Raw genomic sequence first — 27,731 nt, forward strand, 5'->3', positions numbered from 1 at the left:
TGACTACATTGTACCCCTCTTTTGACAGCTACCCTGTGGTCATATAGCTTAGGTAATGTTTTTTTTTTAACATTGTCATGTTCAAGAAACTCAAATGGCCTCCACAGTCACCAGATCTCAGTCCAATAAAGCATGTGGGAGATGCCTTGGACATTCATCTGACAAATTTGCAACAAATATTGGAAGCTATCATCTCAATATGGAGCAAAATCTCAGAGGAATTTTCCAGCACCTTGTTGAATCTGTGATAGCATGCAGGTCTGAATGCACTAACATTTCATTCTAAAAAAACCCGATATTTTGAAGTTTTATATAATGGTATAGAAATGTGTGAAGAAGTTATGGTTCATTTTTCTTGTTGATTTTTCTCTGTACATTTTTCGCCTTTATTTTTGAGTCCAATGAAGAAAGAAAACTGTGGGCTACAAACAGTGTTGGTCAAGTTACTTGAAAAAAGTAATCAGTAACTAATTACTGATTACTTCCCCGAAAAGTAATACCATTACTTTACTGATTACTTATTTTCAAAAGTAATTAATTACTTAGTTACTTTTTAAAAACACGATTTACAACCTGAATAGGTGATAAAGCGATAGATCTTTCAGCCCAATTCTACTTTTTCTGCATAATCCATCATACAAAATGTAATCAAATGGAAAAGTCTCTTTTTAAAACTTGTTTTATTAGTTTTAATCTTTTAACTCTATGCATCAAGAAAAAATGTAATTATATGCAACATTCTCTGACTGGAAGAAATTTGTTTAATATTTAAACCTATTTTCTGCACATTCCAGCACATAAAATATATTTTTTTGTGTTTACACTCAGTCTTTCAAATAGATCAGGGGTGTCAAACTCAAATACACAGTGGGCCAAAACTCAAAACTGGAACAAAGTCGCGGGCTAACGTTAATATTTATTGAAATATATTTAATCCTCCAGATATAAGAATGAATCTTTTCTTATGGACTCAAACTGAATATGGAACAAGCAAAGCTTAATACTAAACAACATATATATATATTAGCTGTATAATACCAGTAGGCCAGCTCTAATAGTAATTTGGTTTGGCTTCGCGGGCCAAATGTAATTAGGCTGCGGGCCAAATTTGGCCCACGGGCCAGAGTTTGACACCTATGAAATAGATGCAAGTAAAACACAGCAGAAAATAAATAAAGTCAAAGACTCAGCGGTCCTGTTGCTCTATTTTCACCTGTATTGCAGGAGTAGGGCAGGCAGAGGTTTACCCTGGTGCAGGTGTGCCGCAGCGGTCAGTGGAAGAATCCGCGAGTTTCTCTGTGAGTTTCCCATTACGTCATAGCTACTCGGTGCTTGCTTGGAAGTTTAGGGGGTTTTTTTTCACTGTAAAAAGAAGTTTTCTTCCCACGCACAATGGACACTAATGTTTTTGTCACTTTTTATGGAATCAAACTCAAAGTAAGGTCAGTACTTCCACGCTTTAAACGCTGCACGCTCATACTCTCTCCCACAATCGATATGTGATCCATTGTTGATCTGCACACAGCTGTTGCCACGAACGTCGCACTCGCTTACGTCACTGTCATGAGACATTCTCGCAAAAAATCACGGTTTTAGTAACGCAGTAACGCAGCGTTCCTACGGGAAAGTAACGGTAATCTAATTACCGTTTTTGCAATAGTAATCCCTTACTTTACTCGTTACTCGGCTACGAATCAAATGAGAGAGTAGGTCCCAACCACCCAGCTGCTGGGTCACACAGATGCCACAGATTAGTGATTTATGTTAATGGCTAGAAATATAAAACCGCACTGAGAAAGATTGAAGTCAAGACAAATTAGAAAAAGAAAAATCTGAAAATGGAGTCTATGGCTGTAACCTTTCTGCACTATAATCAGCACACAGGGATATCACCAAAATCTATCAGTCTAGCAGCAGCAGTCTGTTTGAAGATCTTTTTTTTGCAAAATCAGAAGCTTTTCAAGGTTTTAAAACACCATGAAAACATCTACCAATACTAGGAAAATGCACTCTTGTGTTCTAGCAGTTGTAATAAAAAGCTTTAGAAACAGTAGGATCAAACAACAACCCTTCCAAAGTGTCCATGGCCTCTGTTTGGCTCCAATCGTCCTTTTCTTACTGGTTTTAACCGATCAGTGCCTAAAATATCTGCAGGTCCTGTATCTCGGTAACTTTTGACCAAAGGTTCCCACAACACCTCAAACGGAGTCTTTCCTGATTCTTCACCCTGTTCATCAGCCGTTGCAATAAACAGCCTTCGCAATATTTTCCTACTGAAGCGATATTCCTGCTCTCAGCCTACACACACAGAGGCACTGGCAGGTTCTGCACTGGTAAATATAGACACTCAGCGCTGATTTTGGCTTCCTTTAGTCTTGTGTCAGTCCCACACAATGCAGCATGAAAAAATGGCCCTGTGGGAGTCTCTCCGCTTCATAATCAATCTGTCTCACCTGTAATGAGGCAAAGTCATAAATTCATGAAGAAAGCACTTTTAAAATTACACAAAGGAGGAGGCGGCACAAATAGGACTTTGACTAGAAGCATTTCATTTCCGTCTCATGGGACTTAAGGAAAAATTACTGTTGCCTTATTGATCACGGGGCAGGAAATTCTCTGTCTGCCAGTTGTGCAGAAGCAGCACGGCAGAGTCGGCTTAGGAGCCACACCTATTGTGTCTCAAAAAAACCAAACAAACGTGCAATGAAGGTTGAACATATCTTACACCTGGTTGAGGGATAAGACATTTGTTTTATCTGAAGCAGCTTTGGCAGGTTAGAGGGCTGGCGGTGGGGAAATCCAGAAGATTTATTGGTGCATCAGACAAACGCTCCCTGTGGTTGTGAGTTCATCGTCATCCATCTTTCATTCTCCCACGGCTCTTCTTCATCAAAGCGCCACGCAGCTGAACATATGGTGACTTTTGGTGAATTTGGGTGGAAATTATAGGAGCTAAATTTCCAATCCCAAAAACAGGCACCCGGGGCAATGTTTACCTCATTAACTGTCATATCATCAGCCCCTCCTCCACCACCACCTCCTCATCACTGGTGCTCCAGCTCTTCAAAGTCAATGCAACTGATTCAAGGGCTCTGGTATACAACAAAGCACTCGTTCATTTTACAACATCAAGAGGCGTCAGCCTTCACTAAAATTAGATGCTGATCAATGCAAAGGAGAACAGGCCTTGCTTGTGACAGATTTAGATGAAACAGAAAAGAGATGATATATGAGAAATAGAAAAAATAATAAGGGATGCTGTGATGGGAATTGACTAAAATGCATATAATGGAATAAGTGAGAGGCGGAGATGAGAGATGAGTGTGGGACCGTTTTAGCTCTGTTAGGTTTTGTTTCTTCTTGACAGGTACATTTCCTGGCAGGGATATGACTGCAAGGTACAAGAAAAAGTAGGGCATTTTCTTTTCTTTTTTTATGAATACAGACACCATTGTTCTGTAGTTATTAAAGTGTCAGTAATTTGAAGACAAGTTCAGTTTGAAACTGAGGGAAAACTAATTTAGCATCCCAAATATTTGTGAATTTTCTAAGGCGGTTTGGTTTTTGATGTCAGGAATTAAATGAACCCTGGAAAAAAAACAAACAGGAAATTTTGAAATCTACTAATTCAGTGAAACACGAATTAGTAGATTCCTCAACATATCCTCTAGATTTTGTGGTAATATTGCTTTCTCATCCGTCTCTGCTCGGCTGTGGTCATAAACCATTTCAGGTGTTGCAATTAGCGATACACATGAACTTGGCCTCTTCTAAATTTACAGCAGTTTCCCAGTGATTCAGGGCGGGCACGTCTTGGCAGACTGCACCTCTGGCTCTATTAGATGCGCATTAGTCCCGTTGTGCCTGTAAAACACTTGCGATTGCTGAGTGACTGCAGCACTCTGTGAAGAGCTCTTCAATCAATCACCACAGCAACAGCACCAACGACGATAAGACTTTCAGATTGCTGAGATTAAGCAACTGTTGGGGCGGGAATGGAAATCACTTCCAGACTTGTACTCATTCATCTAAATCACAGTTTCCCCACTTTCAGCGGGATGATCTTTGTCTGGGTTGATGCAATCATTTCGCCCTGATAATCCTGGGTCAGGGCTCCGGGTGCTGCAGCAGCAGGAGGAAAAGTAAGAGTCAGTGCACATGCGTCTGTTCAGAAGTAATTTACTTACAGTTTCTGTCTTTATTGTTCGGATGGAGCTGATGTTTTATGCATGTGTGGTGTAATTTATTTGTGGCTATACACTTTCATTTTCCCCTCGAGATGGATCGCAATCCCTTTGGTGAACACGCTTTTCCTTTTTTCTTCCTACACCAACTCCTTGTACAAGTAATTCCAAACTGCTTATGTCTCATTGTGAATATAGAGAAAACAAAGCCTTCTTCCTACCACAGTATATGGAGATTTTTATAAAGTGTATTTTAACTTATATATGTAAAAAAAAAAAAACACTTGGATTTTAAGAAAAGCTATTAGACTGCAGCTTCCAGCTCTTTTCATTCGGCTCCATATGGACTGAAAATTGTTGCCCTTGGGTCAGGTGAATAATAACACACAAGGGAAATGGATCTGTCCCTGCATTCATCAATAGCATCAGTGTTGTTTCTGATACGTGCCAGATTGGACTAAAGTCTAAAGAAATGAGAAAGTGAATGCAAGCGGAGAAAACAAGTCAATACAAATGATGAGCAAGAGAACTTGGAACCACTCTCCGATGTATTTTTTCTCCTCTGCCTGTTAGCTGCTATTTTGGCACCATTAGATTTGTGATTTACTCGAGTAAGACGACGTTTTGTCAATAACACCCTTAGGGAGAAACTGAACTATGGCAGCGCATTCGATAATATCTCTAGCTGGCAAATCTGCTGCTCTGAAGATAAAAGGAATTTTACTGCAATAAAAAAAAAACAACAAAAAAAAACAAAAAACAACTGGCAGAGAAAATAGCTGCGGATCTGCAGACCTCGCCGCCATAGTATCAGATGCAACCATGTTGTTTGTGAGTTTGTCTGGGCTGACCCTTAAATGCTATCAAGTGGATGCTGGTGAGTGCAGAAGGAGCGATGAGTTTGCCATGCTAGCTTGTCTGATAACCTGCTGTGGAAGTGTGCATGCCCATGTAATCAGTCCCAGCCTTAATCTGATTTGATTAGTGTGTCCTCCTGGATGAGGAGACGAGATGCGCCCTGCTGGCTCCGGCCCTCGGGCTGCTGTCTCGCTCTCTGCATGAAGTCTCCAAGAACTCGTAATGAGGCCAGCCAAGTCCTTTTTCTCTTGCTTGTCGCAGATGAGCGTGCGTGGAAAAATAAACACAGACAGCACTCTTGCGTACACAAACACCGAAGCACAGAGTGCACCTTATATAATAAAAACAGATATGGATTTGTGGTATATAGAAATAAAATCCCCACTGATCTGCAGCTGAGGATGCATTCAGAATATATTGATCGATATAGCTGTAAAACAAGCAAATAATACAAGTGCCTCAGTATGAAACACTGTAATGCAATGCATTGGTCTTCACAGAAATGTTGCATAGCATTAGTTCTGACACATCAGAGCAATTGCTGATGCCCTTCTGATGGCATGCTACGCGAACTGCTTTACCGTTAGTGCAACCCACACCCACCCAAGCACCTACAGTTCATAACCTTTTAACTTAGTCAGTGTCAAACCCATAGCCACTAACATCTGCTCTGCTGCTGCCTGCCCTGTGTAGACATGGAAGAATGGGAATGTGTGCTCTTGCCTCCTTAAGCTCCCCAAGTACATGTGTGGAAGGGCGGGGAGGTCCTAGAACAGAGACATACCACCAACTTCTGTTACTGCAGATAAAGTAGCAATCCCACTTTTGACTCAAGTGATCCTGACACAACACCAGGCCCCTTTTACTTCAGTAGCCTAAATGATACAGTTACTGTCAGTATTTTAATCTGATTCTCTCATTTAGCTGACTGTAATTTTCTATACAACCAAATTTGGATTTAGCTCATATTCATTCCTCATCTGTTGCACCTCAGGAAGACATGATTAGTAAATCACCTGCCCTCTGGCACTGGAAAGTGGAATGTTTGATTTCTTGAACATGGAAAATAGAAAAGACTGAACTAACCCAGTTAAAATCTATACAGGGAGACATATTACAAGGTGGGCATGCACAAAATCCGAGCCCATCGAGTTGCCACCATTATGAATATTTGGGACTATAGGACGGCGTGAGGTTTGTCAGTGTTAAGCTTTGATATGTGAACCGTATGTCACACTTAACATGAACTGATTTTAAGTTTAGGGTTTTGGTATTCCTCTAATGAGTAGCTACTAGATATTCACAAAGAACATCAGGTCTACTGAGTAATCCACTCTACCAGACTGGCTGTTCTCACATACACAGCACAGCTTCCCCTCGCAGGAATGGAGCCATTTAACTGTGACAGTTCAAATAACTGCACGCTGCGCGTGAGTGAGAGACACTGTGACTGAAACGAAGGCTGGGTGGGAGGCAAGAGGTAGAATATTTTCTTCCTCGCTTAAGAGAGTGAGAGACAGATGCTGTTAGGCACTGACTTACATTTCTAATGAGCACAGGGCATCAGTATCCATTAGTGTGAGAACAATCTTCGCCTAAAGACGGAGCTCGGTGGAGGTTCCTGGGCCGGGTAGCAGATAGAGCCGTCAAGCAGGAAATGGTGTCACACACTAAGGAGTAGGGAGCCGCTATGACCTGCGTGTTGGGAAATAAACATCCTGTGACACAGCCAGGCATGTAATGGGAAACCCAAGCACCAAAACCAGGGATGTATACACAAAAGGCAAACTGAGATTAAATATTGAGTTTAAAAACAAAAGCTGGTGCTTAGTAGTTCACGAGTTTCACTGATGTTTTTTTTTTTTCATAAATCTTTTAAGGATTTTCCAGTGACTGCTCTGAAAGTAGCAATATTATAAGTTTGAGATTCATGTAATGTGTCACTAACAAAAGTTGAACTATTTAGCTGTGAAATATAATATAAACTTTGAAAATTGCATTTTCTGCCGACTTCCACACAGAACTCTATTTCAAAGTAAAAGGGCAGATTCATAAAGATGAAATATTGCTTTACTAAAGGCGACATTCTCTGTGAGAGAAATGCCTGCTCTGAAAGTGGCACAACATAAAATGCCACATTTGTGGTTGCTTTGAATGGAGCTGTAACAGCTTCTGGACAGACGGAGATGAACCTGCGGTCTCTGCAGGAGGTCTGTGAGGTGGGATGGTGGAGAAACTATTACTCACCAAGACAATTCTCACCCACCTGAATGCAAGGTGTGTGCTGTTTATGATTTACTGTTCAGATGCTGAACGTTTTTATTTAGCTTGCATTATTTGGTTATTTTTAGCTGAGTTTTTATCCTTAGTCAAGATGATCCTACAATGCTTCACTAACAATGGGGAGACCAATCCATGACTGATATATTTCCATTCTGTTTTTATCCAAATTTGCTTTTACTGCATTGCCAGAGTGATTCTTATGTTAAAAAACAAAGCAGGTATTTTAGAGCTGGTACTGAATGGCGGATCTAAATCTGATGGTACTTTTCTGTGTCCATTCCATCAGTTTTGACAGAATCAGCAACACTATTGGCTGACATACAGCTGTGTACTTATTGACCATGATTTGAACCAAAAAATACAAGTGCCACTGATTTACAGTCCAGTTGTTCTATAATTTGGCATATCTCAGCCTTTTCCTCCCAGTTTCCTTCCTTAAGAATGATTCCTTGACAGCCACCTTTCCATTGAGACCATTTCAGGTTGGGGCCTCAGTGAACCGCTGATGGATCAACTGAAGGGACAGATGCATCTCTTGGGTCCTGTGTCAGGGCTTTTCCCTATTTCTTAAGGACACGACTTTCAGATTCTATTCATATGCCCCAGATATTTTTTTTAAGACCTGACAGTTCTTCTTTTGTCCTTGACTTGTTCAGTTTCCTCACATTTTAAAGGACTCACTGCACACCATGGCAGGAGATCCCAAGTTTGTAGCTAATTGTGCAAAAATACAATTTTATGCATGATCTTTGGTTAGACTCAACTAAAGAAATGGGGAAAAAATATTCTACTTCTAATAAAATGCATAGAGAAATTTAGTCTTAAATATGTTCTTTGTTAACTCATTCACTGCCAGCCATGAGTCAATGGGTTTAACTCATTCACTGCAATTGACGGCTATAGACGTCAGTGGCAGTGAATGAGTTAAGTTGTCTGTGTCGACACAACACTGGTTGAGTTAGGTGCTTTTTTCTAATGCTTGAGTGATAAGTTACAATAAAACGGCTTCAAAAACAAACCAAAACATCACTTTCAAAATTTTCAGGTACAAGGACTGCATTGAAAAGGAGTGAAAAAGTAGACAATGACCAAAGAAGGTCTTTAAACGTTTGCTCAAGACCACTTTAAAGAATTGCTAGACAGTCTGACAAAAATCGTGAAAAGTTCGGTGGCGTTTGAAGTGAAGGACTCGATCTATACTGCCGAAAGCTTGTCATGGTCAACGAAAGGTTCGTAAAGATATCAAGATGTGAGTCTGACTGTTTTTGGAAACTGAGGATTTAACCAAGACATCTGCAGACTGAGATGCACTGGAGAAAAAACCTGGTTAACTCAAGAACCAAGAAAAGGACTGAGGTGAACAGACTGGAAAACACCCACTTAACTTAGTTGCAATATGTCTGGTCCAGACAAGTTGGTTTGGCGAAATCTTGTATCACATATCAAGAGCCCAGAAGAACCCTGGTGCTGGATCTGGGTTTATCAAGCAAACTTTAAAGTTTAAAGCCAAGAATAATTTAGGACCATATTGTGATACTTCATCAAAGTCTGGTAACTTCTCTTAAAATGGTTTTGCGTTAGTGTAGCTGTTTGACACTGATGATCTTAAAGTCTGTGTCCAGATGCAGACTGACACAAAACTCCTTCATATGCCTGTGAATTGAATCCTGCGCCAACATGCGATTTGGTCAGATAATATCGAAGTGCTTTCATTTGTGTTATAGCATATAGGACCGTTACCTATTAATTATAGCGATGTGTCTTTCATTGTTAAAAGGATTCGGCCTGAGTGACAAATCAGAATAAATGTCTCAGTACAGAGTGAAATTACTATTACTGCTTTTCATCACGAGTCATGTCTTGGACCCTTGCGGTTGTGCTTTGTGAATGAAGAGAGGCACAGTGTAGAGTGGTTACAGTTCTTAAACCTTTAATGTAAACAGCAGTTTTGAGGGGCTTTGAAAAAAATCCTAAAGAAAAAAACAAAACAATCTGAAGGCATTAAATAGGAAGGGGGAGGGGGGAATATATAAATCATACTTAGAAATAACAACCACGATCTGCTTTTAAATTAAAAAAATACATAAACTCTCAATTTTGTGGCCATATGGTCCTGAACATACACAAAAAATGTCAACTTCCCTTGATCAAATACTAACTTACATTTTGCAATACTAACTACCCGGCACGTTCACAATTTTTGTTCTTTTTCGTTTTTCTAAAGCAAAATCACTAAATCGTAGTCATTTTACAAATGATAAACGAAACAAAAGAAAAAAAAGCTAAAATATTGCTTAGGAATGTTGTGTACAGCAGTCTTTACAACGAGAGACCCAAACGAGCGGGAGACAAGTGTGTGTTTGAGCGCGTGTTGCACAATGGTGGCGCTTTTACAGTTGTTCTATGGCAAAGCCACTGTGTAGGTGTGTACAATAAGCAATAAGCAGTGGTGGGATAATTACATTTATATTTCAAAAAGAGGCTTTTTACTGTGGTACAGTGCCTGGATTTCAAGGATTGACTTTTTCTAACAGTCTCTATTACATGTGAAGCAGGGCAGAGTAGACAGACGACACTAGTTTTTCTCTTTCTGTTTTTAAAAAGTATTCATCTTAAAAGGTAATTCAGCCTCTTGGGAAACACTTAGCTGCCACAATTGTCCTACTGTAAGTGGGAATGTGACAGGAAATACTACTGGGAAGTTGACGCCCCCCTCCCCGTTGACGCCCAATCGTCCTTCCCTGCTCTTGAATCCCACAACCACCATCTTGATCCCTATAGCCTTCACCCCCTAGTGACAAAAGCCCTGAGGAACAATAATAACATGAACATAAAGGAAGGACAATCCAATGGAATTTCTAAGCTTTTTTTGTCCACAATATTCTTGAAGCAAAATGACAGTAAGCGCCGCAGCCAAGAAGAAGAAAAGGGTGAATGTCTTCAAACACCAGACACTGGAGGAGAGTGAAGAAGGAGGAGGAGGAGGAGGAGACGTGGGACGACCAACGACAGGCCAAACAAACACTTCCTGGTTTCTCTTCTCCATGGCAACGTGATGACTCTGCATCGACCCCCAAGTCCCTCAAGTGCAAACAGTTATCGTTAATACGCACCATTTTCTCCCTTATAAACATCTAGCAAGAAGCAAGAGGAAAATAGTTCAAGAAATCCTTTTTTTTCTTTCAATCACAGTTCATTTTTTTATATTATATGTTTTTGTTTTTTTTTTTTATTCTTGTTCCAGTTTATAAGAAAAGGGGACCGGTCCAGTGAATACAGTGGGTTTGGGGTTTGTTTCGGGTTCGGGCTTGTGGGGTCGTACACCTAGTTACAGTCGTAAACGAAGTCATAGTTGCTAGGCTCTTTGGGAATCGGGGGCGGGGCCTCTGGAATCTGGATGTTCTCTAGATCCAAGAGGCGAAGCTTCATCTCCATAGAGAGCAGGGTGTCCATGTCAGATTTGGTGTATTCGCTGGTCATCTCCTTACCCAGGAGGGCATTCAGACCATCTGTCCACACACAATACTGCGGAGAGACGGGCAGAGGCACGTTAATTAGAATATTCATAAGAATGGTTAAAAAAAAAGGTACGGCACAAAGAACAAAACCTCTAAAATCTACTCTGCGAAACAGAGAAAACACCTTAAAAAAAAGGCAAAAAGTTTCTACATTCCTCAGCGAAAGCTTTCAGGCATTACACCTTTGTTTACAGTGAGTTATATTTGGCCCCAATCTATAAAAAACCACCAACATTGCAATTCTATTTGCCACATTCCCCAAGGACTATCAGATATTTATAAGTAGAGCTGTCTTAAAGCCTTTTGGGGCAAACTAAAATGAAGTCAGGCAAACTGGGTCGAGTCATTGTTAAGTCAGAAGTCCAAATAAAGTTCATTCCAAGCCAACGGCAAACAGGCTGGTGCACTATGAACGCTCATCATTTCATGTGCAACGTTTAAACAGTTCTAGTTATGCTTTACACGTCAGAAAACATGTTTTTTTCACTTTACCTGCACAAGCTTTATACTTGTTTTTCGATGAAATTATATCTGTCCATAAAGGCATCTTTCCACTATTTAAGTGTCAGCTCTATACCTGCATAAACCATGCATTGGATCTCTATGCGTAATCCCACACGTTCATTCTGTGTGACACTGTCAACAACTGCAGGGTCAGCTTACCTCATGCTTGTCAGGAGCGATAAAATTTAAGTATTCGTCCGACTCGTAGAGGACAGAGAAGGCCAGCTCTAACACCTCCTGCAGAGAGGACAGAGTGAAAAGCAGAGGGAGAATATGAGGCGGAGAAAATGGTGCAAAGACCGAGTGAGAGTGGAGGAGGTGGGACGGAGAGAGAGGTAGAAGCAAAAAAGAAAAGAAGAAGAAATACCAGGTGAGATTTACAGTACAATGCTGCCATACTAGCGCGATGCTGCTCTCCTCCACGTCCCATCACCATCTGTTATATCAGCTGCACATTAACTCATCCGGTACCGGTGAGATATATGTAGGGATCTTTTTATATTAGCTACTGTAAAATAACAGTAGGGGCTGGGGATCGGGGACAAAAAAGACAAATTCACTTCAGTCTCTTTTATGAAATTAACTGGACGGAGAAGGAGGACAGTGTAGTGACAGAGCCAGATTTGTAGATGTATGCAAGTAATTTATCTGTGTGAAATTAGCGTCTGGTTTTACGAAGCCAGTAGGGGATTACTCAGTCAGAGGCTGAGCCTGGAGCTGAGGAGAGCTTAAAAGAATCTGTGGTCAGATTTGACTCAGAGAGGGAAAGAAAAACAAAGTAGTGCTGAGAGTAATTCTATCTACTCTGTGCAGCCGGTTTAAGCTGCACACTCACACAGTGAGCATCTAAAAGGGCAGTCGTTACTATATTTACCCTCTTGATTCAGTAAAGAACCTGTTATAATTACTTAACTCAAAGAACAGCTGATGGAGTGACTGGTTGTTGGATACTGTAGATCAAGTTATTCCTGAGGATGTCCGTGCATTTCATGAAACAGTTGTTGAGCGTTTCAGCGGTAAGCAGGAAATGAGTGTTAAATGAACAACATTGTTAGTTTTTCCAGGTTTATGACCTCAAAGCTAATTCCTCTCTTTTTTGGTGCAATTAAAAGACAGATCGTGTTCATTTGTTACCGCTCTGCTTTTCTTTTTATGAACTTATTAAGTGCATGCACCTTTTACTGGTGCTGCAGCAGTCTTTTTGGTAATGGGTTAATTTAATTTCCTCTTTCCCACAATATATATTTTTTTAAATAATAAATGTGCACTTGCTTTTTAGATGATGATGATTTTTCCCCCCCACATAAACTGGTCCCATTATAAATCGCTGGAACATTGTGGAAATACAGCAAAGCATGCAATCATCCACACTTGTCATATATCCTCCAATCATTTGTGTGATGCTGTAACGTAACATATCTGGAGGAATTTGGGAGATAATATGGAAACACTTCACACTTCTCTATTCTTCCAGTGTCCCACAAACGGTGCACTGCCTGCTCTGCTCTCAAGTCTGTAGAGGTGACTTTGGCTGGTCTTCTAACAGTGAGTAATGAAATGTGCTTATGTTCTTATTCACAAGGCTGGGACAGGCCTGCTAGACAGCCCACAGACCCCCCTCAGGTCATTCTCCTAGACCTGCGCTTATCGACAAGGTAATAAAAGAGACAAAGCAGAGAGGAGGCGTGCTCCTTTGTCTTCAAGGCTATTTATCCAAGATCCAATATATCGGAGTCCCGTGGGTGGGGGCCGAGGGTTTGCAGAGGAAAAGTACGAACGAGGAAGAGCTGATGTGTACACAGATGCAGACATGATGGCTCTTTCACCCTGGTTGAGGCACCGCAGAGGGCGCGCCCAAACGTTACTATCACACCTTCACAGCGAAGAAAAGATGCCAGCACGTTTTTAGCGCCTCTGGCGTAATTGTCGTCTGTAACTAACGGACTATTCGGTGACTTATTTCTACGCGAGGCCTCTGACGGAGACGCCTCTGTGCAGAGCGCTGAGACGCAAGTTATTGTGTTATTTCCTAAAGCGAAATTATGTAACCGACGTCCTCGTTATGCAACTCTCGCATACACAGGAACTCATTCTCTCGCCTGGATACACACCCACCCGCCCACACACATGCACATGTGCACGTGCATGTGTGTGCGCACGTTCACACACAAACACATACCTTGTTTTGCTTCAGGGCTCCCTTTTCCTTCATGTGAGGACAGTCTTTGCCAGTGATAACAGCTTTGATATCAGCCACAGGCACTGCAGAGAGGACAGAAGTGAGTTTACAACAACGACAACAACAACAACATCATCATCATCCTCTTGACAACTGTGCTATTCCATATGGGTTCTTGTTTTTTTTTTTTTTCCTTTTTCCTTCAAGTGATTAAAACTTTAAATTTTCCCCAAATCTGTCACTGTGCAAGGCCCACAAGAAAAACTGATGTTAACACTGTCTGTAAAAAGCCAACTGTTAGTGTCGGTGACTGCTGCTCGTCTCTGAATTCAGCAAGACACACATTTTTGCAGGAAATCAACATAAAATACTGATAAATATTTTCCTCTGCAAGTCATTGGGAAATCAGTTAAATAGAAATTGTGCTAAAATACTGTAAAAAAACAAACAAACTATTAAAGGTTTTACTCACGTTTGTCCTGTAAAGAGTCATGGGGCACCTCGCCCTGAGGGCTCTCTTCCAGATCTCCGTAGTGCAGGACTTTATGATTCGGAGACAGACGGCAGTACCAAAACTTATCTAGAACAAATGATGAGGAAGACAGAAGGGAGTAAGAAGCAGATTTAGAGGTGTTATGAAATAAGCAGTAGCTGGCAAAGGCATCACATGGGTATGGATTTGCATGACTCATCAACAGCAGAGAAAATTAGCATGGCAAAAAATATGTGTCAAAAAATAAAACAGCCTTGAGGAAAATCCACAGATGGGCAACGATGATCTCCACTAAGGGAGGGAGGGAGGGATCTGGAGGGGAAACAACAAAACTGGCGGCCTTCTTCACCGAACAATGACTCAACAGCAGAAAACACGGTCGATTCAAGATCACAAAAGGACATCCAGGTTTCTTTAACTCTCACTCAAAAGGCTCAAAAGAGCATGAACCCTTAATTGTGACCTGATTAAACGAAGTGTATATCGGGTCCTTGGCAGAGACATGGGATCCAAGCTACTTTTCTGTGAAGACTGTGGAAATGAGGTAAAAAATGACAGTCTTTTAATATCAAAAGCTAAGGTTCTCTCTAAAAGGCAATCAAAGCTCACATCCAACATTACAAAGGCTGTCAAAGATAAAGCATCAATTATATCAGCTATATACGACAGCAAAATATTATCTGATTTTTTTTTTTAAAAAAGTGGCCTAAAATTAGGTGAGCAAAAAAATTTACTGTGCATAGGTTGTCACATCATTGTAACCGTTAAGAGGACCCTTCAAGTCAAAATCGTGTTGGTGTGTTTTTCTCGTGGACGCTCTCCTGAGCAATCCCCCAGCAGCTTCAGCACCAGTTGTGTCTGTACACACTGCTGGTTATTGTCTCCATCAGCAGCCTCTGCCTCCAGCCTGGTGTTTGTCGGCCGTTTCCTGGCAAGGTGGGGCATCGAGCTGAGCTGGCAGAAAGAGTGCACAGACTGGGGAGTTCGGCTCGGTGCGTGCACAGTCCAAATCCTAATTGTTGAAAATAGACAGTCGGTGCTGCCAGGCCATTGGTTCGAGTGGAACTGGTCCACAGGGAGCTGAGAAGAGATCTGCGCAGTGGCTGTGAGGGGATGGGAGGCTCTCAAACTGCTCATCTTAACTGATAGGGTGTGTCTGTGCAGCAGTGCATGCTCGTCTTCTTGCTGTCTTTGATGTTAGACTTATCTCTCGTATCACTTGTAACATTCACAAAGTCAGCAACCAGAACATTGGTGAGCGATAACGTTTAACAGAATTAGGTCAAATTTTAAAGTTTACTTTTGCATTTACACAAAGTGCCTGCAGTATCCTGCACTTAAGACGGCACACATAGCACTCTTTCCAACTTTAAAGTGCCATCAAGCTGACCTTTTAAAAAGTGTTTTCCTGTAATGGGCAGCATGGGGAGTAGAGAGAGGATTCAAATGCACTGAAGTCAGCTTAATTAATATTTTATGTCGGAACGAGAGTCTTTGAAATAATCACACAAGAAGCCGTGGAGTGCTGAGGACTGCGTGAGGGGACAGTAAGAGCCCATCTAACTTACTGCATGTATAAAATAAACACTTCCAGCATACAGAGACTTAATAAAGTAATAACTGGGAAATCTGTCTAAGAAAAGCACCAAAGATAAAGGAAAATTTTGACTAGGTAAGCATGATCGCCTCGTAGTGGCATTGCTTTCTTAAGCTTTGCAAGAAGAGGAGCTTCTCACTTTTCAATGCATGAATTTGCTGTCAGTACCGGCACGAGAACAAAGCCTTAGAGATTTAGATAGAGTGGGAAAACAGATAGGAGCAACATGTATTAATGAAGGAAGAAGTAAATAAAGAATGCATAAATTCACACGTGCAGAGGAAGGATACAAAGCAAGCCACAGAGAGACGCTGATGAATGGGGGTGCAGGAGTGTTGTGGATAAACGGCAATCTCCTCAGAGTCCTCAGAGGCGATATCAGCTACAGCTAGCTTGTAGCAGGCAGATGACTTGGCTATAGTTAGCGCGCTGTTGCAGCAGATTAAAGCCGGTGGAACCCCACAGGCTGGTGTCAGATCCAGCAGGGCTCCAAAATAGCTTTACATACACTCGTGTTCTAAAAGGGTCCAGCGTGCTTTCTTTTTGTGTAGGATCCACATAGGCTGCGTGTTCCCAGTTCCACTGAGAAGCTTTCTAGGATCTCTGTGAAGTAATGATGACCATGATATGGTAATATGAGCTCAATCACAGCATGCTGCTCCGGAAAACCTAGACAAGCGTAAATCAGTCGGCCACAAGCAGCGAAGAAGATCAGACACTTAATCCGGCTGACGGTTTCCACCTGAACGTCTGTCCTGAATAATCTTTTTAACTCAATTGTTTTTCTCCCTCACTTCTGTGCTTCTTTTCGACTTCTCCGTTTCCGTCATCCGGCTATGACAACATCTGGATGACAGCTGCCAAGATGAATGCATCAGTGATCAGGTTTTAAAATGCCAGAATAAATTGGTGCATGGAGGGAAAAAAAAGAAAAAAGAAAAAAAGGACGAGGTCTAAACTCAGTCAGTCAGTTTGATTTGCCTTATTGAAAAGTACAGTTCCTGCAGGGTAGCTTCTGACAGCAATGCAATAACAGCGAACCAAACCACATCCTAAGCTTGTCACTGGGCTCCTTTTTTTAATTTAATGTATTTGTAGAGGCAAAAGTGGCAGAGAGGGGTTATGGAAAGGTGGGGGGACAGAAGAGTGAAGGGATGAGGCCTCAGGCAGATTAAATCCTCTGTGAGTGAAGAGCAGTATATTATACCTGCTACTCCTCTCTTTCCCGCTTCTCTTATTCCTCTCTGCTCCTTCTCTCTCGTGGCAGCGAGTGTGAAATGCGATATTAGGTGGAATGATTTGAATGCAAGCAGTCTGCCGGATTTTCAATTTTTATTCCTTTTGCTCTCATCTCCATTGTGCTGCTTTAAATGGGAGCGTCCTAATATCTCCTGAACAACACACTCGTGTTATTCTCTAAAGGCAATACACCGGGTTGATATTTTCACCACATCCTCTGTAGTGTAGAACTGGGGATTATCACAGTCATCTTTCATTCTTTCCATTCAAAGCTTTCCCCTCAAATGTGTCTGAAGAAGAGCAAACAGAAGTGTGTTTACAGGGCTTTTGGCTTTATGCGCCTTTGCATTTGTTAGCGCGCCCTTTCCCTGTATGTGCAGAAGCAAAAGGAGACGGAAGACGCCGCGCGTGCACCTCAAGGCAGACACGCGTGTTCCTGCTTTTCTGTATGCAGCGAGGAGAGAGGCAGAGTTTCACTATGTGTCTGCCTCAAAGGCTCAGAGAGCCAGAAAACTTCTGAGCGATCATGACGGCAGACGCACAGCAGTCCACAGCTTCAAAGATCCCCCTCAGATAAAATATCTCCCGTGGTGTTTTCACATGGAAAAGAGAATAAGGCGATGGAAACAGAGAACAGAAGAAGACAAAGGAGGAAACAGAAGCAGATCTTTTGTGGATGCAAGAGGCGTGGCAGTGGATTCTGATGCGTATGACCAAAAGTCAAGTTTGTAAGGTTGTAAATTCGTGTTTGCTCCTGTGCGCGTACATGTGTAAATGCTGCGCCTCACCTTGCCTCCTGCGACTGCTGATTTTCCTGAAGCAAGTGCCCTCACACAGCCTGTTGAGCCTCTGCTGCTTGATCAGTTCCATGATCTCCGGCTGGATCTTTTCTCTCAGCTCCCTGCCGAAAAACAAGCACACACCCTTGCTTTAAGAGAATTGTTTAAATCCCGTTAACCGCACCCGGTGTGGCGAGCCGGTGACAGCGAAGTCACAAGACCCTCCCAGTCAATAAGATTGTTGGAAATGAAACAGAGAGGGCCAAAACACACAGACATACACTTTCACAGCAAATATGTCACAGCATCTCGTGAGGTTGGATCAGCGGAAACCTGTGTTTCTGAAGCATCTGCTCGATTTCCTCTCGTTTATTCATGCAGCTTCATGTATGTGTGTTGTTTCCGTTGCATACGAATGCAGAGCACACAGCACCGGTCAACATGAATTATGTATATCATCTGCCTGAGCAGTGCCGCTCTCCATCATTATTACAGCTGAGTCCTTTCTCATCACATTTACTATACATTTGTTTTCTACCGTCGAAATATTACTGACTGTGAGAATTTTATGTTTCGGCGTTCCTGATCGCATCGTCGTCTTCCTTCGGGCTCACTCGCTTATTCCTCCCTTCATCCGTCTCCCTGCTTGGCCCTCCCTAGGCATGTATTTGCCTCATTGGTGATTCCAGTCATTACACCGATCTGTGTTAGGACATTCGCTCTGACATCTTTAAAGAAACAGCTAGTGAGAAAGGCATGGCTGGGAAAGGATGGATGACGATAGCTCGTCTTTACCACTTCATGCGCCGCGCTCATGACTGAGGTCGACACGGGCGAGGCTGCTTTTGCCTGAGAGTTTCAGATTACTTTGTTGCTTCGTCTTTTCGGGAAGCAGCTCCTCAGTTTTAATTTGAATCCATTCACCGAAAATTGAACGTCTTGTACGAACAGACCTCCGCAAAAAAGGCACTGTGGTTGTTAACAAGTGTTTAAATGATGAAAGCAATGAGGCATGGGCCTCCTGGTAATGTACACTTGGCCACTTATTACAATTGAATTAAGGTGTAGATTTTGTACATCTCAAATTACATAAAATAATAAGCTCAGAACGTCTACAAAGACAGGCAGCTTTGAAGTGAAGTGAAAGTGTCGCTTCACCTTCTTTTCATTTAACTCATTCCCCCCAATAATTTGTAGTAGAGAAGTGCGAGCGGTCGCAGCGAGTAAAGCAGGGCTCGTTTAAATATCTGGTCTGACGTGCTCAGCTCATTGTGTTTACAATTCTTAATCGTGCTGCAAAGATTAGAGGAAAACTCCGACGGCAGTCTTTAGAAGAGGCTCTGCGATGCTCAGCTCTTCTCCACAGCTGTGACACAGTTTTAAAGTGTGCCGTTTCATTTTCACTTGGCTTTAAATCACTTCACATAGACTGGGTGCATCTCATCTTTTCCTCATTAATGAAGGACGCAGCAATGAATTGGTGTGTGCTAGATTAACCAGGAAAGTGATTCAAACCAATCTGTTAAATATGATTATATAACAACTTTTGTGCAACTTTCTTTATTTTGTGTTGCTTTTTTCACCGGGTTTAATTGCTTACTAAAGTTTGCTCTCTACCCCTCCAATATTGATTCAATAAGCCCTTGCCTAAGGCATTGTTTACTCTTCAAAGGGACAAGCTCTCTTGATGCAACGATTTTTCAATAGTGCTACCTACTCCATTAAATACAGGCAGGACAAAACAATGCTCTTCATTACCGGACCTGCATCATTGAATGAGTGATCTATTACGGGCTAGCTCTCCGAGCGCAGTGAGCAGGAGGGTCATTAATGGAGTATTCATTTGGAATACCTTTTGCAATCAATTTGAATTTTATGTATATTTTCAATTACAAGAGCAAAGCGCAGACGCAACCTGCTGTGGGCCAAGTTGGAGATCAGGAGAAAAGTACTACAGCTATTTGTAGACACATATTATGCTCTCATGCACTTCCATATACCAGCAGGAATATCACCTAGCTGTAGTTTTCATTGTTTTCAGAGTGGCTTTTCCTGCAAAGCTCTACAACATGAATGAATAAAACATTAGTAGCTACTATTCATATTAAATAAAGCATTTGGCTGCTGCTTTTGAGAGCTTTGGTGTAACACTTCAAACAATATAACCCTCTGTCAAATGCATGCTTTTGTAAGTTTAGAGTTTATGCAAAAAAACAAAACAAAACTCAAACAAAAAAAATGACTGCATGACTCACAGGATGGGGCGGGACTGGAAGTCTTCCTGATTCATCCTTTCTGACTGACGTATCTTCAGGATCTCTGTGTAGCTCAGGTTCTGCAGGCGGCTCTTGAACTGGTCCAGGGAATTAGGCTTGGCAGTGAGTGCTCGCATGATCTGCTCCCTCACCACCTGCATTACCTGCACAGCAGAGCAGAGAAGCAAAAGAGCGCAAGATGAGATTATAGAGGGTGCAGGAGACATAATGGGTGAAGACAGAGAGCGTGTACTACATCTAAAAAGACACAGGAAGTCAAAATCACCCCCCTGACTCTAACCCCACCCAAATTTTAGGCTCAGGGGAGCGTTTCACTCCAAAAGGATTTATGCCTTTTATTTTTTCCAGAACTTGAGCTTCTAATCCAGTCTGGTTCATTGGGCATCAAGTAGAAAAAGAGCAAAGGAGATCAGTTTAGCAGTGGGTAGTCGAATAAAAGTATCGTATATCGGGGAAATACATGACAGAACTTGTTCACAGTATTAAAATTCAGCTAAAACCAGTTTTTTGGAAATGGGTGCAGAAGCGTGATAGGAGTGCTCTTCAAAGTCATCAAAAGCATTTCTGGATTATTTATTTTAGAGCATCTGCACACTGTCTGAAGTGAGCAATTACAAAAGAGACAACAGAGCCAGATCAATAAATGACCTCTTTTAACTGCTCGTGCAATAAAAATGAAACGCAGTAATTGACGTGTTGGTGTGCAGCACACGCAAGAAAACTCAAAAAAACACACGCAAGGAAATTCTCTGACAAATGAAGAGCTTACACAAGTTTCTATCATGACATAACAAAAGTGCCAGAAACCATAAAGAATGGTTAAAATCACACAAAAGCTAGGACGAGTAATAAACCAGGTTTATGACAGTAACACGCTGGCTATGCATATAAAAGCTCTTCATCCTTCTCTAGTCACACTGAAGCATTTTAGAAAATGAGTCCTGTGCTCAAACACTCGATGACAGCTGCTTCCATTTAACTTTGTGCTCTGACATAACTTTGTGCAGTTTGCATAATTAGAACGTTAACACTGGTGTGATCCAAAGATCCTGAATTTTCTTGATCTGCGAACGCATTTTCCCAACACACGAAAAAGGAATCTGACTGAAAACGTCCTGAAAAGTTTCAAACAGAACTTTCAAAAAGAGAGCAGCTTTCATTCAAAAACACTTTTTACCGTTTCTCTCTGGCTAAGCACTGCTCCTCCACTAACTGGAGATGATGTGACGGCAGATACGATGACAGATCAACTTTGTCAGAAGCGCCGTTTGAGCCTGCAGATGCTGATTCGCTAGATCGAATCACACTGAGGTGATGCAAAGAAATAACGTCCGCCTTCTGTTCTCTTTGATTTGGCTTGATCGAGTGCTTAAGAGCACACTTGTTTCCAGCCTCTGGAGACGCTTTCTTACAAACTTTATTAAATTAGGAGATGATGAGAGTTTGAGATCATGTTTTGTGCTAACACGTGCACAGAACAAATGGATACTTCTACATTCGTGATCGGTGAAATCTTTCAGCTTCCCATTCTTAACAGCTATGCCAAAACCCAGCTAAGATCCCAAACATCATCTTACGTAATATTATTCTTGTTTGTTTTTACTGCAAAGCGATTACTCATCAACTTGCTAACCTGTGGCCTCACACTACTCAGATCTAGGGGTGAGGGCATTAAAAATAGGTTGGACTTGGTGAAAGTGTAGCAGGCACAGAATAAACCCCAGCTCGGCACCAAAAAACAAAAACACTCCAGATGACGCAGGCGATTGAAGTTAATCCTCTTAGATCAGAATCAGCAGTACTCTGTGTTAAAAAGCATTAAGAGGAGGCCTTGACCCAAAGTCTCCTGTGGGGAAGTTGGAGCAGCTCAGCAATATTGCCAGAAAAAGAACTTAACCCATGTCTAATTCTAGATCTGATGGAGTCTCGTGGTAAAATGCTGGTATTAAGCTTTCACCACAAAAAAGTATTTTTGTAACCGATTACAAACTTTAATCTGGGGATTAACTTTTGGAATAAAATATGTTTGGAGGCGGTAATGACTGACTTCCAAACTAATGGGCAACAAATTAATCCTGGGAACTAAACACATGCAAAAAGGTGACAAGCACGGAGACAAGGAGTGTCAGGAGGTCAGAGAGGGAGTTACACAGAGCCGCAAGCACACTGGCAATGTTACAGCTGGCCTCTGAAATTAGTACATTTAAGCGACCAGATATGACAGGCCATTAGATTCCTCTGAAGAATCACTTACAGAGCTGAGACTTTGACCATATGCAGTGTGATTCATTTACAAAGCCCAGACACAGACTCGCATTAGTGGATTTGTGGTTTTTCTCTAATATAATCCAAATCTAAGTGGCACTATAACTAATGCAAAACATCAACGACTGTACAAAAGTGCATCCTTCAAATCCCCCCTAACGGAGCGCATAAAAGCCAAAATCAGGATCTTTGGTTGGTCACAAAGAAGCTCCATACTGGATGAAGATAAAGCCCATTTATGCAACGTATTGACCTCATTATTTCATTTTCATAACAATCCCGACAGCTGTGCACGAGGGCTCTTTGAAACCAACATGCTCACTGAGTAAAAATGTTATGATTTACTATATTTAAAAAGAACTGCATGGACAATGTGGCTTCTTCTAGTGATGAGATATGAATCTCTTTACTAACTGATGTGCAGTAGTGCAACATGAACAGGCTAAAAAACGTAAACGCCCCCCCCCCCCAAAAAGTGTGTCCACTAGAGGGCGAGTGTTGACGTTTTCCCTCTGCACCAGTCGGGACTAAATTGACATAAATCCATGCACATCCATATTCCCACTGTTGGATGACTTCTCCATCTGTTTTTCCATGTCCTGTCCTCACCTGTGCATCCTCATAACATGAATGCCATATTTTCACGAGGTGAAACAGGCGTCCAGGTTGTGACAGGTTTACAGCACCCCGAGACTGCCTTTTGAGCTTCAGCCCCTCACCCCAGCCTCCTCCTCATCCTCCTCTTTGAGCTGAAAATTGCAAATGGATGAAGCCACAACTTGCAATCACGCTACCAGAGATTCATCACTTCTTTCCCCTACTTTTAATCACACCCTCACCGACTTCCCCATCATTTTTTGCACACACACGCCTATAAAAGTGATAATTAAGCCTAAAATGAATTTATTTCCCCATTAGGATTACAAATGAGGTGTCAGGTTGCCATTAAGGAACATTATGTCACTAAGAATCTTTTTAAAAATAAAGAAAATAATAAAACCGTGACAAAAACAGTTGCAGTTGGAATCTGGAGTACACTGAAGACCACCCCTGAAATGACGTTTTCTAATCTTCTTGTCACCTGTAGCCTGCTTTCTCACCTAATCTCAATCTCCAGGGACAGACCGCCATCCAGCTCTGGTGTTTCAGCCCAGCTGTCTCTGGGGATTGTTCATTAATATGCCTTGTTTGCAGTCATGTCTTCACCGGGAAAACAATTCTGTTGGCCCATGTGGCTGCTCTGATGCTAATTAACACTGCGAATATTCATCACATTTAATACGAACACATGGTCCTTTCACAACAGGGCATTATGAATATTTTATCTTCATCCTTCTCTGTTATCCACCGATTGCTCAGAGAGCACCTTGGCAGAGGTGAGATGACGTCAACGCTGAAACAAACTTTTTACCGCCTGAGCTGAGAAATCCTCAGCACCAAATTTAGGCTCCGCTTTTGGAATGGCGTCATCTTAAAGTACACTTTAGATGATTTAAGTGGCCAATCGTTCATCCCGGTCGTCGCCTCTATCTTTATTTCTGCCTCTCTCCATTTTCCCCCTCATGCACTAATCTATTCTAGACAACAGTCAGTGATTCTTACTTGTAGCTCTTTGCAAGAGAGAAGTTGGACAGCAGAGCAAGAGTTGGCAAAAGTAATTAAATGCTATCCCATGAGCCATCAAGTCCATGTAATGAAGAGCCGGCCACTGACGCGTCTACCACGCTCCCATCTCCTCGTCCTTCTCCTTTCTTCTAGTCGGCTTCTCCATCATCGGCCGGAACAAATTACCTTCCCCCTCTCAACGACCAATCGACTGTCACCGCCGTTCCATTTGCCTGAGAGATGCTAATGACATCATTTACCAGCTGCCAGTCAACTGCTCACCCGCCACTCACGCCTGTGTGGTAAAAACTGGAGATTGTCCTGGTAAGACTTTGGTGGGCAAAGTAACAACGCAGTAATCACAGAATAACGACTTCGCTGATAACTCAGTGAAAGCAATCAAAAAGTCGATCTCACACGTTGCCAATGAGGCCGTAAATGAAGAAGACTAACCATGCACGCTTGCTCGCATACAAAAGGAATGTACGCCAGCACGTGTTTGTGCAATAATTATCTGCGCATACAAGTTCATTCCCGTCAGATTTGGGGTTTTTAAGTGACTAGCAGAAAAAAAATTAATAAAGGGGATCATTCATTACATTTCTCCTCCCTGCAACGATGTCCCACATTCAGTAAACAATTATCTTCTTGAGAGCTGACCATGATGTCATTGAAAGTAAAACAATGCCACAGAGATGGACATTAAAAGATGCCCGTTTCTTATCACGCTGCCTGGAGAGGGGAGGTGGGTACGGTTTGTATTAAATTTAAAAGCTGATAAAAAGGCAGAGTTTAAAAATAAAGAAAAAATATAAATCTGTATGTGGTTGAAGATTTATAGGTAGGATACGACTTACATCAAAGCTGTAAAACATCCTGGGAAAAAACATCAGTATCGATGATGCAAGCTGCCTAGTTTATTAAATCCATATTAAGACGAGCTTCCTTTGTGAATACAGACATTGTTTCACTCTGGTTTCTGTTTCCGAAATCATAGTGACAGTAATCTTTGCCAACAATGCCAAATGTGCGGTTTCTTGCTCTAACTCAGCCCTGCAGCCTGTGTGAGAAGACGTTTGGGGAGGCACGACAAAACACAGATCTCCGTCTGACAGGAGTCAGACAGCACAAACACACTGGCATAGTGTTGTGCTTTAACCGCTTCGCACTGGTCTGGAGCACTGAAAGCTTGAGCTGAAACAACGACTGCGTGCTAGCTGCTGTCCCCTGGTTACAGAGGGGACAACTGAAAGGAACTTGAGAGGATATATCTTTAAATATCAGTAATAATTATCATAACTGGGATAGTAATGTTCCCTTTGTGCAAAAGTCTCAAGTCACCCCTCATTTCTTTAAGTATGGAGGAGGTGATGAGAGAGTCTACAGCCATCTGTAAAACACGGTGGAGGCACCGTCATGGTTTGGGGCTGCATTTTAGCCAGTGGTGTTGAAGATCTTTCATCAAAAGTGATGAAATTATGAACGCAGAAAAGTACCATTGGATTTTCCACCATGCAATACCACCTGGAAAGCCTTTGAATGGCAGTGGGTTAATTTTTCAGCATGGCCCCTGACATTTCAATAAATTGCTGCAGCCATTTGCCATTTTCCTGGCAATATCTAAAGAAATAAGGGGTGGCAGAAGTCTTTTGACAGTACTGTATATAAGGAAAATATTAAGAAAATCACTGGAGTTACCTTAAACAAACTGCTCGGCAACAGAACAACGAGGCAGTCACAGCACCACTTCAGCCTTTGGTTTTTCTTAGACTCTACTGACAAACTTTGTCGCGGCTCTATGTTAACTCTGCTGAGAGGATAAGGCGCTAGTCTCATCCATTAAAATTTCAATCATGTGCCAAACCCCCCTACAGCTGACATGCAAGGAGTCATGATATCTGGGTATTTCAATGAAATAAAATAGAGTGGTACGGGGTAAATGCAACTTTAAAAGCGCAGGGAAAAGCAGCTCCATTCTCTTTCAGTCAATGCCTCGGGGACCTATTTGACAGCATTACTGCACCACAGAGAAGCACACATACTGTACTGTAGGCAAAACACTTCTACACACTCCCAATGTGCACATTTAAAGTGCACATACGCTGCTGTATTCCTCCTCTCCCAAGCATTACTCAGTAGGAGCAAGCACCACTAGCGCACACAACAATTAGTTGAGTAATTAATGGAAATTCCTAATATTTCCACGTACCCGCAAACCACATCTGAAGACCGTCCTTGCATCGGTTCTAGTCTTCCTTCCACATGAGTGATGCTGGGTCGACACCGGCTGTTGCTGTTGGCTGCTGTTGTTGCCATATTTAGAGGGCTAGCAATGCATGCTGAGACAAACTGTCAGAGGAGCTCTTTTTCAACAACCAGCTCTGTGTGAGGCGCAGCACAGCCCATATGGATGACCGCAGAAGAGAGTCGCTTGGGAAATCGCCACTTACTGCAAGTCTATCAAGAAATGCTGATGAAAGCCGAGCGCTGACCTTGGCTTGTGTACAGCGTTGCATTAATGAGTGTATTATTATGACAAAGTTGTTGCTGGAAATATGAACATTCTGCATTAATTGTCCCACAGTAAATTGGTGGTGATTAACAATCTCATCAAGGACATAAAATCAGGTATTATTTAATTATATGAAGTAATGCATAAGGGGGGGGAAAGGGCCTAAGAGCACTCGTTCATGCATGAATGCTGGGTAGACTGAAGTTGTCTGGAAAACTAAATCACACAGCTTCCCCATTAATAATGCAACCAGCTCCTACTTAGGCCAGTTACAGAGCTTTTACACTAAAAGTGCAAGTTTGGCACTGTACAGAAAAGCATATGGAAGACGCTGCAGAAGCCATGCAACAGCAGTGATTTTCTACACACAGTGGGATCCAGACATTGTCAGGACGTAAAGTTTATTGCGCTTCACTTAATTTAGAACGGCGGTGGAAAAATTGATTTGTGCAAAACAGGCTTTATGCCATTACGTATGCAACCACTGTCTCCTGATGCGGCTTGAATAGAAATTCTCACCTGCTGCAGAAAATATCAAATAGAAGGAGGAGAGCAGAGAGCCAAAAAAACAAAAGAACAATATGAATCCTTGTGCACATGATTTGCTCTTGCATATTTAGTCCAAAGTGGTAATTGCAATCATACATCTTGTCTTTTTGTTGTCGGCAGAGGAAAGTGAGGTACTGAAAAAAAACACCAGACAGAGAGAGATTCTGGGTTTGTCTCCTTTTCCCGCACACGAGTATCAATCCGCAGACAGAGGAGGTGCTTTAAATTAATCACTGATAATTATTCAATATTAATTACAGGGCCTTCAGCACATATGCACAATAAGTCTCACCCACACACAACCAAAACCTTTGTAGAGACTTTTCTTGCAAGAAGACTTTATATACTGCTGACTGCTGGGCACACACACACAGAGACACACAAACACACATAAATAAATGAAGAGATAGATAAATAACCGCATCAAAAGACAAGAAAACTGGAGTTTACTCATCTCTTCCCCTGCTGATTTTCAGTGTGTTGTTGTTGTGAAGATGAGACAAGACTATCTCTATCCTGACACAAAGCAACAAAAACAGCAACAACAAAAAAATGTTAGCTCTGCATCTCTGCCTGTGCAGCTCAGATGGTTTGATGCTAATGACTGATGATCTCTCTGGTCTGATTAGTGAGCTTAGCTTTGGTGTTCTCAGTGTGAGTGGGCCAACGTTGCCTGACATCAGAGATACCCCCTTAGGAACACACACAGTCATGAAAAACTAATGTACTCATAAAAAAAAGAACGAAATCCCAGCGCAGAAACACAGCTAAGCATCCGGACCGTCCTCCTGCTACAAACTCAAACCATGTGGACAACAAAAGCACACACACACACACACCAAGCTAACGCAACCTCATGTGCTCTGTAGAAAGACTCAGACACAAATACG

At 41.9% G+C, this 27,731-nt stretch overlaps 1 protein-coding gene across 1 annotated transcript in view; it reads right to left on the reverse strand.

Moving 5' to 3' along the window:
- Positions 1 to 10,565: 10,565 nt before the first annotated feature.
- elmo1 (engulfment and cell motility 1 (ced-12 homolog, C. elegans)) overlaps positions 10,566 to 27,731 on the reverse strand; it is a 72,924-nt gene continuing 55,758 nt past the window's right edge. The window contains exons 17-22 of the mRNA XM_085347043.1: positions 19,890 to 20,053; positions 17,644 to 17,756; positions 13,999 to 14,106; positions 13,527 to 13,609; positions 11,507 to 11,584; positions 10,566 to 10,850 (exon numbers count right to left, since the gene is read on the reverse strand). Of these exons, the coding sequence (XP_085203169.1) occupies positions 10,650 to 10,850; positions 11,507 to 11,584; positions 13,527 to 13,609; positions 13,999 to 14,106; positions 17,644 to 17,756; positions 19,890 to 20,053 (747 nt within the window). The 3' untranslated portion in view covers positions 10,566 to 10,649. The remainder of the gene's footprint in view (positions 10,851 to 11,506; positions 11,585 to 13,526; positions 13,610 to 13,998; positions 14,107 to 17,643; positions 17,757 to 19,889; positions 20,054 to 27,731) is intronic.

The sequence above is a fragment of the Diplotaxodon limnothrissa genome, linkage group LG22 (genome assembly GCF_057381915.1).
Source record: "Diplotaxodon limnothrissa isolate DT_005_m linkage group LG22, D_limnothrissa_male_GT1.1, whole genome shotgun sequence".
In the NCBI taxonomy this organism is placed as follows: Eukaryota; Metazoa; Chordata; class Actinopteri; order Cichliformes; family Cichlidae; genus Diplotaxodon; species Diplotaxodon limnothrissa.